The sequence below is a fragment of the Seriola dumerili genome, unplaced genomic scaffold (genome assembly GCF_002260705.1).
Source record: "Seriola dumerili isolate Sdu_G_001 unplaced genomic scaffold, Sdu_1.0 BDQW01000665.1, whole genome shotgun sequence".
NCBI classification, from domain to species: Eukaryota; Metazoa; Chordata; class Actinopteri; order Carangiformes; family Carangidae; genus Seriola; species Seriola dumerili.
In genome coordinates, this window is record NW_019174920.1 from 334,997 (window position 1) to 353,839 (window position 18,843).

Here is an 18,843-nt window from a genome sequence, read left to right on the forward strand (position 1 = left end):
TGTGGGCAGAGTTCATTACACTGATGTAAATAAAAGTGATCATTTTCGATTTTTCTGTCTCTGTAGTAATGACAGTGGAAAATTAATCTACGTTTACCATTTCTGTTGAAGTACTTTTGCAATTCCTGAGCCCAAATGTTGGAGACTACAGTAAAATTTAACTGTAACTGTAACTTCCACCTTGACACCAAATCAATCTTTTCTATCCCAGGTGGCAGCTCCATATTTATGGTAACTTCAAAATGACAGAGAGCTAAGATTTAACTGTGGTACCAGAAACAATATTATTTGTCTCAATATACTGTATAACTCTATTCAAGTTCTCTTTGAGAATCTCCTTGTGCACTCGACTGTGGCCTCTATAAATGTCTCTCCATTTTCTTTGTGGAGTCTTAAATTAGAACTTTCAGAAGCTTATGTGACAAATTATTACTACTGTGTTTCAAAGTGTAAAGAGTGCAGGTAACCCAACCAGAGTGGGAAACCATTTACAGAATGTGATCCTGATGCTGTTTTAAAATACAGATTTGAGTTCCTGATATAAACAACACCACCACCCACTAAACCACATCTTAGCAATGTCTCAAATGACTGTTTATATTTCATCATTTTTCTACCACTCATCCTACTTGCGCAGACTGGATTGGCTATAGGCGACCAAAGTACCAAAGGACACCAAGCCAAAGCCAGAAACTTACAGGACAGTTGCAGTTTGTCTTTGACTGGTGATAAATTACATATTTCTGCTAAAAGCACATGCTCCTAAACTTACCTTCACCCCTGCTTGTCCTTTTAAGCCCTGGGATCAGTTACAGCAGACACAGTAGCATGCAAAAAGGTGTGAAGGGAGGAGAGAGACACAAGAGAGAGAGGGACCAGTGTTAGAGTCATGGAGATGGTTCAGGGCATGCAGCATCCTCCAGGACTAGCAATGGGGGATGGGATGGGGAGGGCTAAGGGGAGCTATTATATGTGTAAGTTTAATGCAGCTAAGTGGAGGTTAAATGCCTCAATATTTATGTAGTCAAACATTATCTTAAACATCCTTTCTGATATTGGAATCAGGTCCAACTAATCCTTCAACAATTTTTGTAACATCAACATTCACGCTTATTTCACACTGCTTTTTTCATTATTCACACATTAGTTAATATGTGTTTAACTGAGTACCATCAATGTTTTCAAAGAGAGACAGTTCAAAGTGGTAGGATTCATAACAATGATATTACATGATATGTAGTTCTTGGGAAGATGTTTGCTATTAGATGTGGTGTGATGGTATTTTGCTAAGCCACATTCTTTTACTGAGACATTAAGGATTGCTTTGTGGTAGAGAGCTACATGTAACCAAATGAGATATACAGCAAGTGACTATTTCATTAGACACCATGATACAACAAATCTGATTAAGGGTTAAACATGTCTTTAAGAGGGGGCATGAGGGAAACACAACTCTATTCTGGAAGCAGAATTAGACAAACATGTCAGTTCACTAACTCGTTCACAGCCTTTCATGTAAAATTGGACCTTCGATGTATTAAATATAATACATTTTGGGTAATTACATATTTATTGTCAAAATCAACTTCGGACTGAATTGATTTGAGTGCTTGTAATTCATAGTATCCTATATTTAATATAAATATAGAACATCTGTTACTAACAACAACAACTAACTATTTAAGCATTCTGACTTGATTTTATGCTGTGAAAATTCCTTATCTAGGCAAGAAGCCTGTTACCTATGGAGACATGTTAGAAGTGTTAAATATAATCCACATGTGGTAATGCTGAAATTGTTTGAAATAAGGCTATATCCAAAAGAAGTGTTTCAAACTAACAAAGTGAATTGTGTGGTAACCCTATAACAGTGTGTTAATGACTGGGAGTAATACTTATGTAAAAGAGATTTTGTAATAATACAGTAAGGTTAGATCTTGGGATTCATTGTTGGTTGCTGTAGCAAAATCAGGGAATGTATGTTGAAACAAGATTACAGGTATGGTTAAACTATAAAACAGACTGCTAATGCTGTAATTAGTAATTACATTTACTTTACAAAATTCCAATTGAATATTTCCAGACACACACAAATTAAAAGGCCAGCAAACTGAAAACAAGACTGAAAATGTGGGACTTATTCAACTATAAATACACAGAACATAACATATCATTAGAGTATCTGTAGTAGTGGTGATAGCTGACTTTCCTATTTGTATCATATTGCCACAATTAACAAACTTAAAGATTTAAAAGTTTTGGGTCATTATGTTAAATTATCATGATACACTCAGTTGAAGGCCCCACACATCTCCACAGGTGTTCCCAAGATTCTTTGAACTTATTAGAATGCAGACAGGTGGTTGTACCATAGGTGTGCAGAGCCTTTAAGAGTAAATACATTTTAGTCTAGCAGCCTCTGTCTGAACTCCCTGCTTTCCTTACAGCTGATATATGAAGTCATATCAACACAACCATTGTGCTGGATACACAAACCCAAGTCACTCACCATTTTCCCAGGAATTCCCATATTTCCTTTGTCACCCTATTGACCAGTGCAGATTCAGAAGAAACAGGGGTCATTAGGAACATTAGACTGAAGTGAGCTATAGGGATACCTTACCATTTAGACTTATGGGCTGTTTGTCATTTTCAAGGCTTATGTAATCTTATTTAATGAACCAGAATTTAATTTAAACAAATTCAGCTGAGACAGCATAAGAAGAGTAGCTGCTCACATCACTAACACTGTTTTTTCAGCACTGTTATAATCAATCATTAAACGTAATGGCTCCTACTTTTGGGAAAGGGACAATAACAGTGGGTATACACAGTTTGTAAAAGTCGTAATGCCATGGTATCCATTTAAAGAATAATAGTGTTGAGAGGACTTAGTAGGTTCACCATGCCATGCCTAATGTTAAGACTAGAGACAAGCATTTCATTATACTGTGACTGAAAAATGAATCTGGTGCAGTCATGCCCAACCCAAGACTCCTGATCTGAGATCTGAAATAATGTTAAATGAGTCTGAAATATTCCTCTCATCAACTGGCCATAACAACAACTGTACTCTGACACATACTCAGTTCAAGTCCTGCAACACTTGTTCACCCTGTATTTTCTTTCACATTACTTGAGATAACACTCAACTTGACTTAAATGAGGGTATCTATTTCTGAAGCCTTTTAATGTGCCTGCCTCTGTCAGGAGGGACAAGGCATAATGTTGAGCTGCGGAGATACAGCGCATGACTCAGCAACCTGTAATAAACTTTTGCAAGAATTGGGGTATAGGCACTTGCATGAAATGACCTATTCAAGTCTGAGAGATATTCAGGTTTCCTTTAAATTATAAACTACAACATCTTTTCAAAATTGCTTTGAGGATCAGTTTTATCAAGTATTCACTGCTTAATAAAATATATCTGAAATGTCCGGGACTGAAAGCCAGTTCAAATAAAAAAAATCTTCATTATAAATTTAATTCTAAATGCAAATCTGCTCACGGTTCTGCTCAAAGTGACACATATCGGCCGCTAAGGGCAGCTTGTTCTGGCTCAGAAAAGCAAACTGGTTGTCATATGGATTCACCATGCATGTCTGTCCCATCTGTCCCTATCCTGTGTTCCTGAGGTTTGTACCTTTGATAGTTTTTCGATATCTGAACTGAGTATTAAGGACAGATAGATAGGGCGCCTCATGTTTCACACACTATAAAGCCATCTATGCTTTATATTTCAACAATGTTGTGTAACACTAGCCTTTATCCTCTGTATCACATACATCTTTTATGTGTACACAGTTTGGGCCTGATTTACTAAAGCTTTGCGTGCGTAAAAACGTGCGCAAACGCGACAGCACGCGCAAACACATGTTGATGCTGATCTACCAACCGGGCGCACCGAGGATCGCGTCTGTCAGTCGGGCAAAATATCGGGAGGAGTAGATGCAAATAGAATCATTTTGTGCACGCAATGAGATTTACCAAACCTGAAACTAATTGCGCTGATTATTTTTGCGTCTATATTTAGCACGTTTGAAAGTCAAGTCTTAGGCTACCTGGCACAGCTGTGCGCACAGATGGCTGTGGTCATTGTTGCAAGGAGGCGGCGTAGGCACGACAGGCAATGGAGAGAACGCATCTTTTCTGTTCGTGTCACTCTTTTTGGAATGGCAGAAGAAAAAATAATCGAGACATATCGGTTATCTGGCGATGCCATTTTGGAGCTTCTCCGTGAAGTAGGAGCTGATTTGGATCCAGTCACAAGGAGGAGTCATGCAGTGCCTGCTATGAAACTCAGAAATGTGCTTGTTTGCCTCTTGTACCAGCACCTCCAATTCCGTGGCTTCAAATTTGCTTTTGCGCTTCCGTTGGGTCTGCTCGTTTGCATTCGCCACGGTGAACACCCTTAACTCGTGCAAAATCCTCATTTAAATAGGGTGGGCTCAATCACTTTTGCACCTGTAGTCAATTGCGCTGTTAATCTAAGTAAATCACCCGCAAGCCCCAAACAGGCAGCGTGCGCAATCTATCCGTGTGCGCACGCAATTTAGCGCTCTTTATTTGGGATCTTAGTAAATCAGGCCCTTTGAATCCTGTGTGGGAAAGGTGAATTCCACAAATGGAAACCACTAAGTGCAGAGGCAAACAAATCAAAACACTGAAGAGCTATTTCTGTAGAAATGCTGGCCATAAAAAGTAGCCTGGTCAAAACTGGTCTGATATAAAGAAAAGCTTAAAGATTATGATTTTAAAGAATTAAAGGATGTTTTGATATTAATCCTGGAAGTATTTTGGTGAGACAATCATGAAAAGGAGTTGGATTTGGCACTTACAATCAGGCTGGCTTTGGTCAATGCATGCATGAGTTTAAATGCCATAAAGCCACTGCACTACTAAACCACAAAACCATGGCATGTTATTTGTCTCCGTTCTGACATAATGGCAACCCTCATCACTGAATATCAAAGGCTACTGGATGAACGGCTCTAAGAAAATGAACTTAACACTCACATCTCTTTCATTTTAACTGCACTGCAATCTGATCACCAATCACCATTCTGACTATGCCACAAGCAACCACATGGTCAACTTTTCACCTAATATTTGATCAGAAATGGTTTTAAATAGGGCTGTTGTTGGCCAAAATGAAGGTCCAGGAAATGTCCAGTGAGTGCTGCATTTGTCCAATCAGATGTTGGAACATTTAAATGAAGGTATTTAACCAAGTTCATACCACTCCTCATCTCTCCTGTGAGTCTGGACATGGATTCAGATATTCAGATACTCAGTCTTGGCACATCACATTCGCTGGTATCTCTGTCATGTATGTGGCATAGTACTTAAAATAAAAGTATTTAAATGCTATCAGGCTACAGCTGGGTCTTTGAAGGCCTATTTGGCACCACCAAATATGGTTGTAATGGAGAGCTTGAGGCTAACGTACCTATCATGATTATTTGATGTAGCCACAAAATAAAACCTTCACTAAAAGCAGAGTTTTATAACCATTAGACAAAATTAGTGTTTTGTAATTCCTCATTCAGTTCATGTGTTGCACTTCAGTCAATCAATCCCGATCAGTGCTGCACTTCCTTCTGCTCTATTTACTGAGCATGTTTATATAAATTATTCCTGCCTTACAACACATAGGTCAGGTAGGCTATTTTGCTTGTACATCATTCCTTTGTAGTGCCTGTCACTGTATCGGTCAGTTTTCAGACTTATTAGGGCCTCAGAAGTCTCACAACACACACACAGCCTAAGATAAAAGGATTATTGCAGGTCCTTAGAAGACGAATATCAAGGTGTCTGAGGCATATTAACAGCCCTTTTTAGCCTCAGCTGGGCGCTAGATTCAGATGTGCATGTTTGTGCTATGTTAGTGTATGGACACTCATATATATAATAAATATCTTATCCTAACCTAAACCTAAACCTAAACCTAAACCTCACCTGAACCCTAAAACCAAGTCTTAACCCTCAAACAGCCCTTTGAAGTTCTGAGGACCAGCCAGAATGTTCTCACAATGACGCTTTCAAACTGTGGTCTGTCCAAACAACGATTGAAAGTAACACACACACGCACGCACGCACGCATGCATGCACAAAGTGTTTATGATTCATCCATCGTATCAGTGGGGGTCTCCCTCCATTGGTTAATAAAGACCTATAATGTCACATTCTGACATAAACACCTTCTATGGAAAACACTGCTCCCTTATTTTGTCCACTTTCAAAAAAACCACATCCTCCTGCCATCATTCAGTCTGCTTGTGACCTTTTTTCCTGCTGGTTTACTGATGTAATCAATCACAAATATCAAAAAGGATCTCATCCTGACTTTGACACAAAGTGTCAACAGTTTGCTGTTTGTAATTGGCAACACAGGGCAAAGGTCAGATACTAGATGGCCACCTGTTTTCATTATTTCATTAAAGGAAACATATGGATTTGACATGCTGACATGACATGCCAGGTCAGCAGAAAGAGGAGAGTGTTAGACTGAGATTATAAAACAGAAGCAGTCTGACATGACTGTCCCACTTAATAGATACATATATATATATATATATATATATATATATATGTGTGTGTGTGTGTGTGTGTGTGTGTGTAGCAACCCATATTAAAACAGCCAAGAGGCCATGATCTTTTAAAGCTATAAGCACTTAGCTCCACTGCTGTACTGACATCTCTGAGGTTTCTAATGTGATCACAGAAATAAAATAGAATCAGATTGTTGAATTATTTCTAATTCAATTTTTAAAATCCTTTGATGCAGAGGGTTCAAGTTTAATGCAACCCTGTTTCCTTAAAAATACACTCATGCACAATTATTTTGCAGTAGAACATGTTTTTGAGGAAACATAATCCGGCCTAGATGACATTTTTATCTACATAATAAAGAAAGATCTATTACATATCTACATATCTACAAAATATGTACAAAATCCTGTCTGACAATGAGGACAGTGAGATAGGAAGCAATGAAGAGGAGGAGGAAGAGAGGAATGGAGAAACGGTCTGAGTAGAAGTGAAAAAAAATGTATCACTCCTTTGGTTGTTACAGCTCAAGCTTCATTTATCTATTTCGTTATCAATGGAAAATTACTTTTTGCATATTTTTTATAGAAAGGAAAAAAGAAGAAACCAGTAAGGATGAAGATCAAGACAAAAACAACATGACAATCCCTGACCATTTTTGAAATTGATACTGGGAAAGCTGTCCTGGCCTGAGCTTCCAGATGTAGGATCAAGTGGGAATGTAGTACTGCCCCTGGCAGAACCAATATCCAAGAAAAGGAATTTCAAGCTGTTCTATGACAACTGGCTTAGCTCAGCCCAACTGATGCTTATGTGGGTCCAAATGTGTTGGAGTTTTCCCTGCATGCAGAAAATAAACACAGCAGTCACCCTCCTCAGTATGTATGTAGGTGCTCACCCTGTATCCGAAGTACCCTGCAGCAGTATCACATAAGATCAGCACATGGGAAGTGTCACCTTGTTGGATTTACTGGTTGCTTAATACTGCACCAACATCAGGTCAAAGTAATGGTACCACCACGCTGTCTTTAGTTTGATAGATATGGCAGTGGTGAGATGTTGACTCATCTACAGGATTGTGGAAACGATGGAATGACGAAAAGCACATGTGTCTTTACACCTTCAAGTCAAAAAAGAAGAGAGAGCGAAGCAGTGGTGGGATTTCCCATCAGTATGAGGAGAAGAGGAGTATGTAAATACTATGTTTCAGTTGTTTTATTCTTTTTGTTAAATGATATTTTTGACATTTTTTGAAGATTTTGAAGTGAAGTTGCAAAACCTTATTTTGATTAATGCAGCAATTATGTTCCCTCCATAGCAATTTTAACGAAGCAAATTATGTGATATATACTATAGGTTGTTTAATATATATATATATATATATACATATATATATATATATATATTTTTTTTTTAACTGTAACTCATTTGAAAATCCAAATGAAAACAGTAGAGTAGGCAGAGAGATCAATACAGCAGTGATCACATATGTATTACTGTATATAGAGACACACAAAAACACCAGTTAAAAAGAAGTTACCGGAAAGCCTGCTCGTCCAGGTGGACCCTGAAAAAGGGGTGAGAGAGAATTGGTACAAAAAGGAAAGAATACATTTTTTTCAGATAAAGTCCACATAATGAAAGATAGCTGCACTGTATCAGGCCAGAATAAAGTGAGTAGAAAAAACTCCGGGTAGTTACTTGTAGGGATGTCACCACACCAGTTGTATGGTACAAATACCACAATTACACAATTCACAATAGCAAGGTATAAAGAGGCTACAGCACACGCAATGTGCTAACACACGCACATACACAAACACACATCCCTCTACATAGTCAGTATGCAAGCAGTAGTTTAAATGGACTAACATGGTGATAGACTGGTACTGTGAAAATATTCATTTAAAGGGATAGTTTGGGTTTTTTGACGGGGGGTTGTGTGAGGTAGTCATATATAGTTGGTACATTAGCAGCAGTAGATTATGATGAGTGCGGTCCCAGTTAGGACAGCTGACAGGGGCTCCAGCAAAGTGGCAGAGGGATGTGTTAGTGTGCATGGGGCCAAGACAAAAAAAATGTTTTACACACGCCATATCATAAAGCGGCGTAACACAGTGACTCCGTAAGTGCACTTGTGCGTAGGAATGCGGTATTTCAAAGGTTGAAAAAATTTACTGTCAAATGAAAGTGCTGTTTTTCACAGGAAGATAAACCGCAACTGAAGTGTACATTTAAACGGATATTGGATTGTTTCGGTGGGTGTCTTTTAAAAGTGACTAAAACACATTTTTCTAACTGGCTTTCCTAACTGGGACGCTCATCATAATCTACTGCAGGTAATGTACCAACTATATATGATATTTGCCTCCGCCAACCAATCAACTTACAACCTCTCCTGTTCCTGAGTCACAGTGTTGAATAATGGCAATAAGTGTTTTTGCAGAACATTATTGTGACACAGTAACATTGACCTTTGGCCTGTTGGACATAAAATGTTTTATCTTATTAGACATTTGTGTCATAATAAGCATATGAATTCTTCACTGACAGCAAAAATAACTACAAAAAAACAACATTTATAGTATAATAACTTATACTGTACAGTACTGTGAGGGTTCTAGTCCTCCCTCTCTTCAAGTTCTCATCAACATCACATTTTATGTCTTCTGGCAATCTTGGAAAGTATCTCCTAAAATGTCTAATCCAACCCTGGCAGCCTTCAGGAGAACTGTCTCCACAACCCGCATTCATGGCATCCAGTAAGGACTGGATGGGTTAGGGTTATCTGGTCATAAACCTTCCACTTCCACGCAGAGAAAAACTTCTCTGTGGGGTTTAGGAAGAGGGAGTGTGGAGGCAGGAACAGTACCGACATCCTGGCATTTGCAGCAAACTGCAGCAGGATGGTGAAATGCCACATTATCCCACACAACAACGAAGGTAGGGAAGTTTCTTGCCCCTCGACTTCTCTCCTCCACTGACACAAGTCAATTTTGCAGGTCATCCAGAAAAGAAATGAGCCTCTCTGTATTGTAGGGGCCAATGAGCGGTTTGTGTGACAGCAAACCATCATTTTGTCAGGTTGAATCCAGCTTCATCCACAAAGATAAATGCATGTGCAGTTTGCCTGCCTCCATCTCCATTACTCTCTAAAATACAGTAAATCCACAGTTTTACAATACTCTACTTTATGAATAGCTGTGTATGTACCCTGTTTGGTTATTGAACAAACATCTTTCCTGGACATATTGATACCAGAGTTTTTTCACACATTCTTTCAATGGGTACAGTGTGCAACTGCTTCAAATTTAAATTGCAATTAGCTGGGTTTGGAATTTTTATTATTTAATTTTACTGTAAATATTCTCCTAATATTTTCTATATATTTCAATATGGTTACTGCATAAATGTATGAAAGTTGCCACCATTCTGTTTTGCATGTGTTTTTAACAGTTTTGAAACAGTGTGTTAGCGTTTGGAAAATGTGCCGTAAAATAGTGTTTTGCTGGTTGTGGAGTATGAATGAGAAAAGAGTGGAGTGGGTCTGACATGTCGTGCTTGTCTATAACTTGTCCCTGATGATCCTGGTGATATCTCCAAATACAACTCTTTCTGTTTTGTTTTTTTCCCACAGTGGCCCTGTTGCTGCAGCTGCACTTGTCACCACCATTCCACATGTTGTTTATATCATTTACCATGTCTGCCTTCCTTCTTCTTCCCATTGCACTTGACATCAGACTAGAGCACTTTATCATGCTTCCCTCATGTATTCAGAATTTTGGCATTGACTTGGTACTGTGACATTCCTACTATAATGTATGTTTTGTTTTGTCCTTTTCAAGTCAGTGACTGCACACACAAAAAACACAGCTGGGCGGTAACATGCTGCTTCAAGTTCTGGTCAAAAGGTGTTAGGTTAATAATATTTTAAGATTTTTCAAGTTTTTTTTCAACAGTTTTTTAAGACTCATGCAAAGGTTGGTTTTGGGAGAACACAATGCTGAATTTTGCTGTATAACAAACACTCAAAACTTCTAACCCCACTTGAATACCTTGCTAATGCAGAATTGTACCTTTTATCAAAAACAAATCACAAGGAGCTAGAACATAATGGGCTTCTGTTCTGTCAGGGTTCTAAGAACAATAAAAGGCACATTGTCAAAAGTCCAGTGTGTTGTGTTTCATTAAGTGGGCGGAACACAAATCACTGCTCCTTGTGTAAGCAGCACTTGAGTAAAGCATGGAATGCTAATTGGTTGAAAGTGAAAACAGGAACTCTTGACATTTTCTAAAAAGCTGCTGGGGCATTGACTTTTCACTGAGGAGAATGATAACTGCCTGCTCTTGAATGCCTGCATGTCATCAATATTCCTTCATGAGGAGTCTTGTGAGAGGACCACACTTCCCAGAGACAGAGAGAGAGAGAGAGAGAGAGAGAGAGAGAGAGAGAGAGAGAGAGAGAGAGTACCAGTAAAGTATTTCCCTTCATCTAATGTTAACTTTTTTTTTTTTTTTTTTTTTTTTAAGTATATTTTTTTTGGGCTTTTTATGCCTTTATTGATAGTGCAGTAGAGAGAGACAGGAAAAGGGGAGGCAGAGAGAGGGGGAATGACATGCAGCAAAGGCTGTCTGATGCGGGACTCGAACCGGGGCCAACTGCAGCGAGGACTGTAGCCTCTACACATGGGGCGCCTGCTTAGACCACACGACGCCCCATGTTCTGTTAACTTATTGACATATTATGATTATAGTCTCCATTTGGTTTCTGCTGTGGCTATATAGGACATAGCCTCTACTTTCTCTTCTAATAACATGCAGCTGTTAAAATGGTTTAAAAAAAGGAAAACAATATTTTTTTTTTCATGTCCTATTCAGATTCTGCCTGGACATTGAAACTATAGTGAAAGGTGTCAGTTCTATGTAATGCTGCTGGTATGATGTCAATATGACATCAACAGAGCTTTGCCTTGGGCTGTGTGGATGCTCTAACCTATTAACATGGCTGCCAAAATGAAAAGCAAGAGGCAACCGTCATGCGCAGGTGAAGTATGCAGTGTGGCTGGGGCCCAAGTGTTTCTGACTGACTTATTCTCTAAGTTCAGGACTGGGCTCCTACTGTGCAGAGCTTCTTCCACGGCCTGTTATTCATTAGAAATGCCTATTACCATCCAGGAAGCATGGGCACACACAGGTATAGAGCAAATCGATATAGAGAGTGTGTGACTGTGTGTTAGCCAACAGCACGAGAGATCAAATCATCCTCCTCACATCAGTAATCCTGGATCGAGGGAACTTGAAACATTAAACTGAACTATAATTGTCTTTGGTGTTTGAATATAAATATAAATTAAATGCTGTTGTGTTGTACATTCGCTTTTGTCAATTTTTAATGTGTCTCATAACCTTTGAGCACTATAAAATCCTTTGATGCAGAGGGTTCAAGTTTAATGTAACCCTGTGTGCTTAAAAATACACTCATGCACAATTAATTTGCAGTAGAACGTGTTTTTGAGGAAACATAATCCGGCCTAGATGACATTTTTATCTACATAATGAGGAAAGATCTATTAGACATATCTACAAAATATGTACACATTCCTGTCTGACAGTGAGGACACTGAAATAGGAAGCAATAAAGAGGAGGAGGAAGAGAGGAATGGAGAAGCGGTCTGAGTAGAATTGAAAAAAAATTGAGGGGCGCAGCAGAGCAGCAACATGTGAAGACGTGTTTTTTGGGCTCTGCTTAGATTGAACATTTATTTAATATTCCTCCTCTCCTTCTCGTCCTTCCCGGTGCGAACGTGTCTCTAAAGTGCCAAGTCCCTCGAATTAGTCGTGTCTTTTAATTCAAAGCTGCTCAAAATGCTTAAATCTCAAAAGCCGAAGCTAGGGCTGGACGCCTCAGACTCGCTTGATGTAGATCCGGCCGCGGAAGCGGGGTCAAGGTCGGATCTCAACGCAATCATGGCTGCCATAAAGCAAACGGAGCAGAGTGTGCTAACCAAGATCGACTCGTCTTTATGGCGCCAGCAGATAAACTGCACAAGAAAATAGAAATCCTGAATGTGCGCGCAGAGTTTACTAAGGTAATTGAAGAAGTGCAGAAAGAAAACACCAGATTCTCAACCCGCATTGATGATCTCGAGGAGGAAGCTAATGACCACGCTAACCGGGTTGTAGCACTTGAAGCTAAAGTTAATATGCTGTCTACACAAGTCACCCGGTTGGCAGATAAGACAGAAGATTTGGAATCCTGGCAGTGGCAAGATAACTGCAGACTAGTCGGCGTGGAAGAGGGATTTGGAAATATACGACCGGAGAGAGCCGTGGCTGAATTGTTGAAGGAAACGCTGGCCCTCGACTATACGCCGACGCTTGATCAGGCGCATAGGAGCCTGCAGCCGAGGCCAAAGGACGTGGACGCCCCGAGGCCAATAATCGTCAAGCTCCACTACTTTCAGGAGGAAGTGGATGTTCTTTGAAATGCCACGGGTGCAGGTCCCATCACCCACAAAGGCAAGCGTTTCTATATCTACCCAGATTACTAGGCCGCCATCAGAAAAAAGAGAGCAGCCTTCACCTAGGTGAGAGGATTGCTTCGCCGGTGTACGAGCGTGAAATACGGTCTCTTGTATCCAGCCACACTGAAGATTACGGCCTCAGCTGGCAAGCAGGTATCTTTCGTAGATCTCATCAAGGCAAAGCACTACATCGAGACCAATCTGCACCCGGGGGAGACAGAGGGAGAGTAACAATTAATTCACAGGGCCATAACAGGTATCATACGCTGCTTGTTAACATTGCAGTAGTCTGCACATGCTGACTTATATTTTGACTGGTAAAGGTCACCACACTGCAGTTGGATGCATTTTATGTTTGGACTATGGACAAGGCTAAGTGACATTTTTCAGTCATCTGAGGAATATAAATGGGGAAAAAAAAAATCTGGACTGAGGATCCATGATGGACAATTATGCACAGTTGACTACAATATGTGAAGGGTTTATGTAGACACTACGTGGTCTGGAGAATATCTTATTTAAAAATGTTAATATTCTTTGTTTCCCTTTCTCTCTGCCACATTAGTGTAAGTGTTTAATGTTAAATCTCAATTTGACACTATAACCCTAATAGTACTTTTTCTTTATTTTCTAATGTTTTTTGTTTAATTAATCCCCTTATCACCACCATATTCACTAATTTTATTTGATTTTACTCTTTTCTTGTGGGGATATCTTCCAACTGTAAGCTGCTAAGAACCTTATCAGCTTGTGACCAAATAAGTGCCAGCACACATGCAGCAATAATAGTATTGAGAGGAAAGCCCTATTACATTTTGTTCTGCCTTTGCAGAGTTCATGTAAGAGTTCAAGTTAGTGTAGATGTGTTATATGCCTAGGAGAGAGAGGAGAGTTTTCAGGGCAGTCTCAGATTTAAGCAAGACCAGCCCAGGAGTCCAGGATGGTAAGGGGTTTATCTATGTCTACCTGTTTGTTTTTGTCTGTTTTGTTTTCTTTTGGGTTCATTTGTGGTTTATAGTTTGACTCAAACATGCACTGAAGTACTCAGATATAGCCAACATGGAGGACCAGTTCATTACAAATTGTTGCACTATGATTCTGGATAATGTAAACAATCAACATGGAGCAATTTCGTTCATTAGCTGGAACATCAAAGGGCTGAATGATTTGGTTAAACGGAGCAAAAATATTTAGTCATCTGAAATCATTAAAACCTGATGTAATATTGCTACAGGAGACACATTTAAATATTAATTCCCAAAAAAGACTAAGTTGTAAATGGATTGAACAAATATACTGTATTATTCACGTTTTAACTATAAAGCCAGGGGAATAGCAATTCTAATTAGGAAGGGGATTCAATTTGAACACTCCGAAGTACCTTCTCCACTGGCTGCAAAAAATCAGTAGCATATCAGGGTATAAAGTAAATTTGTCAAAATCTTTATTATTTCCATTGAATAATCTGGTAAAACAGTACACTTATGAAAATTTGCCTTTTAAAATTGAAAATGACAAATTTACTTATCTGGGAATGGAAATATCAGGTTCAATTAAGGCTATTTTTCAGTATAAATACAGGTCTATTTTAGACCGTACCAAAACTGATTTGGATAGGTGGTCAAAACTTCCATTCTCATTGGCAGGACGGATAAATGCAGTGAAGATGACTGTAATGCCCAGGTTTCTTTATTTATTCCAAATGATTTCCATTTTTCTCCCAAAATCCTATTTTGCTCAGCTGGATCGCTTTATCTCTTCGTTCATATGGAATAAAAAACCTGCACATATAAAGAAGGCAAGCCTGGAGAGAGTTAAATCTGATGGTGGTTTGGGTTTACCTAATTTTTTATTTTATTATTGGGCAGCTAATATTGTCAAGCTGACATATTGGATCACCATGTTCGCAGATAAGGAGGGTTCGGTCTGGGCTGATATGGAACTGGGAACTACACTCCCAGTTTCTCCAATTTCAATCTTAACTGCCCCTCTCCCACTAAATATCAAAGCACCTGAACTGAACTCAAATTTGGTGGTCCAAAATTCGATTAAGATCTGGGGTCAGTTCAGAAAACATTTTAATTTGACAAATATATGTAGCTTCTCTCCAATAATGTTTAATCATCTTTTTGCACCATCTCAAATAGATCAGGCATTTGCAGTTTGGCACAGAAGTGGCTTGGTCTACTTTCAAGATCTCTTACCGATGATGGCTTTGCATCATTTAAATTTCTATGTGAAGATCATAATTTACCATTACTTCAGATATCTTCAGGTTCGGAGTTTTGCCTCTAAACTTTTCCCAGGGTATCCATCTTCACCCACTAAAGACCTACTGTATTTAGTCCTTAATGTAAATCCACTCAATAAAAGAGCAATATCAAGAATATTTGCATTAATTCTGGATAGCTGCCCTCATACGTGGGACAAAATCAAGGCAGCATGGGAAGGAGAAGTTGGAGAAATAATACCGGAAGACACCTGGAAAAATACCATACAGCGTATACACACATCTTCTCTCTGTATCAGACATGGCTTGATTCAGTTAAAGGTTGTACACAGGTTGCATTATTCTAATGACAGAAATTATACCCTAATGTTGCACCAAACTGTCCTAGATGTCAATATTCTCCTGTTTCTTTGGGACACATGTTTTGGTCATGTCCGTCTTTGTATGGTTTCTGGTCTTCAATCTTCCGGTTGCTCTCAGCGATACCTGGCAAAACACTGCAGCCTGACCCTTTGATAGCTATCTTCGGTGTAGTTAGTGATGAGCTAAAGTTGTCCCGCCTCCTCAAAAATGCAATTGGCTTGCATCGTTGCATGCCCGCCGTCTGATACTGCTGAATTGGAAGGGGAAGAACCCTCCTGCCTATGTTCATTGGATTAGAGAGGTGATGTTGGGATTGGCTTTGGAAAAAATTAGGTATACAGTACACGGGTTGGAGGATAAATATGACAGAACTTGGTCACAGTTCATTACTCATATCAAGAGCCTGCCTTTTGCCTGACTCCTTGTCTTTATTTATTAATTAATTAATTTTTCTTTCTTTCTCTTTGACTGCCGTCCTTGTCTTCTCAATGCCCATATTCTGACTGTTGGGACTTTTTTCTTTTTTCTTATGCAAGAGGCCCAGAATGTTGGTGTTATGACCATAATGATCAACACAGATTGGTTTGAGTCTTTTTTGTGTCTGTGTTTTTTGTATTTGTGTATATTTGTTTCCTTCATTTGGTGTTCTGTTTGCCCGTTTGATACATGAGTGTTTATGTAGATGTGTTTGTGGGGATGCCACCTGGATGGGCTGAGGGGCGGGTTCACAACTTTTGTAAGAAATGCTTTACTAATGATGTCAATGTTTTCGATATGGAAAAATGATAAATAAAGTTGTAAAAAAAAAATAAAAAATTTAAATATCACTCCTGGTTGTTACAGCTCAAGCTTTAGTTAGCTATTTTGTTGGCAATGGAAAATTACTTTTTGTATATTTTTTTAGACACTAAAGAAACCAGTGAGGATGAAGATCAAGACAAAAACAAAGATGACAATCTCTGACCATTTTTGAAATTAATACTGGGAAAGCTGTCCATATACCTGAGCTTCCATGTAGGATCAAGTGGGAATGTAGTATTGCCCTGGTAGAACCAATATCCAAGAAAAGGAATTTCAAGCTGTTCTTTGACAAAAGTCCAGTGTGTTGTGTTTCATTAAGTGGGCGGAACACAAATCACTGCTCCTTGTGTAAGCAGCACTTGAGGAAAGCATGGAATGCTAATTGGTTGGAAGTGAAAATAGGAACTCTTGACATTTTCCAAAAAGCTGCTAAGGCATTGACTTTTCACTGAGGAGAATGATAACTGCCTGCTCTTGAATGCCTGCATATCATCAATATTCCTCCATGAAGAGTCCAGTGAGAGGGCCACACTACCCAGAGAGAGAGAGAGTGTGAGTGTGTGTGTTGTGAGAGGGCCACACTTCCCAGAGAGACAGAGAGTGTGTGAGTATGTGTTGGCCAGCAGCACGAGAGATCAAGTCATCCTCCTCACATCAGTAATCCTGGATCGAGGGAACTTGAAACATTAAACTGAGCTTTAACTGTCTTTGGTGTTTGAATATAAATATAAGTTAAAGGCTGTTGTGTTGTACATTCCTTTTTGTAGCGCAGCTTGATGGTGTATTGTGACAAATGTCATCTAAGTTAAAGGAAAATTTGGTAATCCGGTCTTGTGTGCACATTATGCATTTAGTTATGTTATAGGGAAACTATAACTTTATGTAACATACAGGGCAGCAGAAATCATTTGAGTTTCTAAGGATTTGTTTTTATGATTTGACACATTGACACTGCAATAGTCTGATTGTGTAATGTTTCTTTTTCTTTGCTATATAAAAGTCGTTTTATTACCCGTTATTCTCATCATATTATGTGCTTGATATCAGTAGGTTGTGAACCAATAGTAGAGAAACAGAAGTGTTGTCTAAATTCTACACCACATACTAACGCAGTAGGTGCTATATACAAATTGTCATCATATACTTTAAATTAACGCTGGTGCACTCTTACTTTGGTAAGAGTGGCAAAATGTGGGCCAACTATCCAAAAGATATGAATTACTTAAGAAAATGTCAATCATGCTGAACCTGCAGCTGCCTCCATCCCGCTCTGTCCACCTCAGCTCTCATGCGCTACATTGCCCCCCCCCCCGCGTTTACTAAGTCCCTCGCCCCGAGGGGTCGCATAAAAAGTCTCTGAGATGGCCCGGGGCTCTTCTCTGTCTCTGAGGCCGCCTTGGAGTGAACACAAGCGGCTGCACCTGGAGTCTTGGAACATCCTGCCGAAGAACAGGGGATGAGTTTGGGAGTGGGGGAGAGTGTGGGGAGTCAGTAGGGGACACAGTCAGTGAATCGGGGGTTGTGTCCGCTTGGTTTCTCTGAGAAGGTGCTTGGGGTCCAGGACGCTGATGTGGCCTTGCACTGCCTCTGTATGGGGCCACCCGTCTCCCTCTAGGTGGCAGCTGGACCCTGTATACCACCTCTCCCAGCTTCTCCAATACTTCACAAGGGCCCACCCAGTGACAGTCCAACTTAGGGCACCGTCCCTTCTTCCTTCTTGGACTATGCACCCATACCAGGTCCCCGGCCTTGAAGTCCCCCCCTCTAGCTCTCATGTCATAGTTTCTTTTCTGTCTCATGCCCGCCTTCTGAAGCTGGTTGCGGGCAAAGGCATGTGCTGACTCCATTCGATCCTGGAGCCTCCTGACGTATTCCGGTCCCCGGTCTGGGGGTCTGCCAAAAGCCATTTCTGCCGGCGTCCGCAGCTCTCGCCCCAACATGAGCAGGGCCGGTGTGCATGAGGTGGAATCCTGCACAGCTGACCCGTAGGCCCATAGGATGAGAGGGAGGTGCATGTCCCAATCACGCTGATGTTCCGCAGAGAGGATAGCAAGTTGTTTCGCTAGAGTCCTGTTGAACCGTTCGACCAGTCCATCACTCTGCGGGTGCAGAGGAGTAGTCCGCGTCTTTTACATGCCCAGCCGGTCACACATAGCAGCGAATACACTCGACTCAAAGTTTCTTCCTTGGTCACTGTGGATGACCTCGGCCGCTCCAAATCTGGCAAACATGCCCTCCACCAGAGCATCTGCAATGGTCACCGCCCCCTGGTCTGGTATGGCGTACGCCTCCAGCCATTTTGTAAAATAGTCCATGGCGGCCAGAACGGAACAGTTCCCCTTCTCTGTGCGCGGGAATGGGCCCATTATGTCCACC

The 18,843-nt window shown here is 40.1% G+C and overlaps 1 protein-coding gene across 17 annotated transcripts in view; it reads right to left on the reverse strand.

Annotated features, from left to right (window-relative positions):
• Window positions 1–18,843, reverse strand: part of LOC111236397 (collagen alpha-1(XIII) chain-like) — a 165,539-nt gene that overhangs the window by 56,575 nt on the left and 90,121 nt on the right. For 16 of the 17 annotated variants that reach the window (XM_022765098.1, XM_022765108.1, XM_022765092.1 and 13 more), the window contains exon 4: window positions 8,090–8,116. The exons of the other annotated variant lie outside the window; for it this stretch is intronic. In XM_022765098.1, the coding sequence (XP_022620819.1) occupies window positions 8,090–8,116 (27 nt within the window). The remainder of the gene's footprint in view (window positions 1–8,089; window positions 8,117–18,843) is intronic. 17 annotated transcript variants of the gene reach the window in all.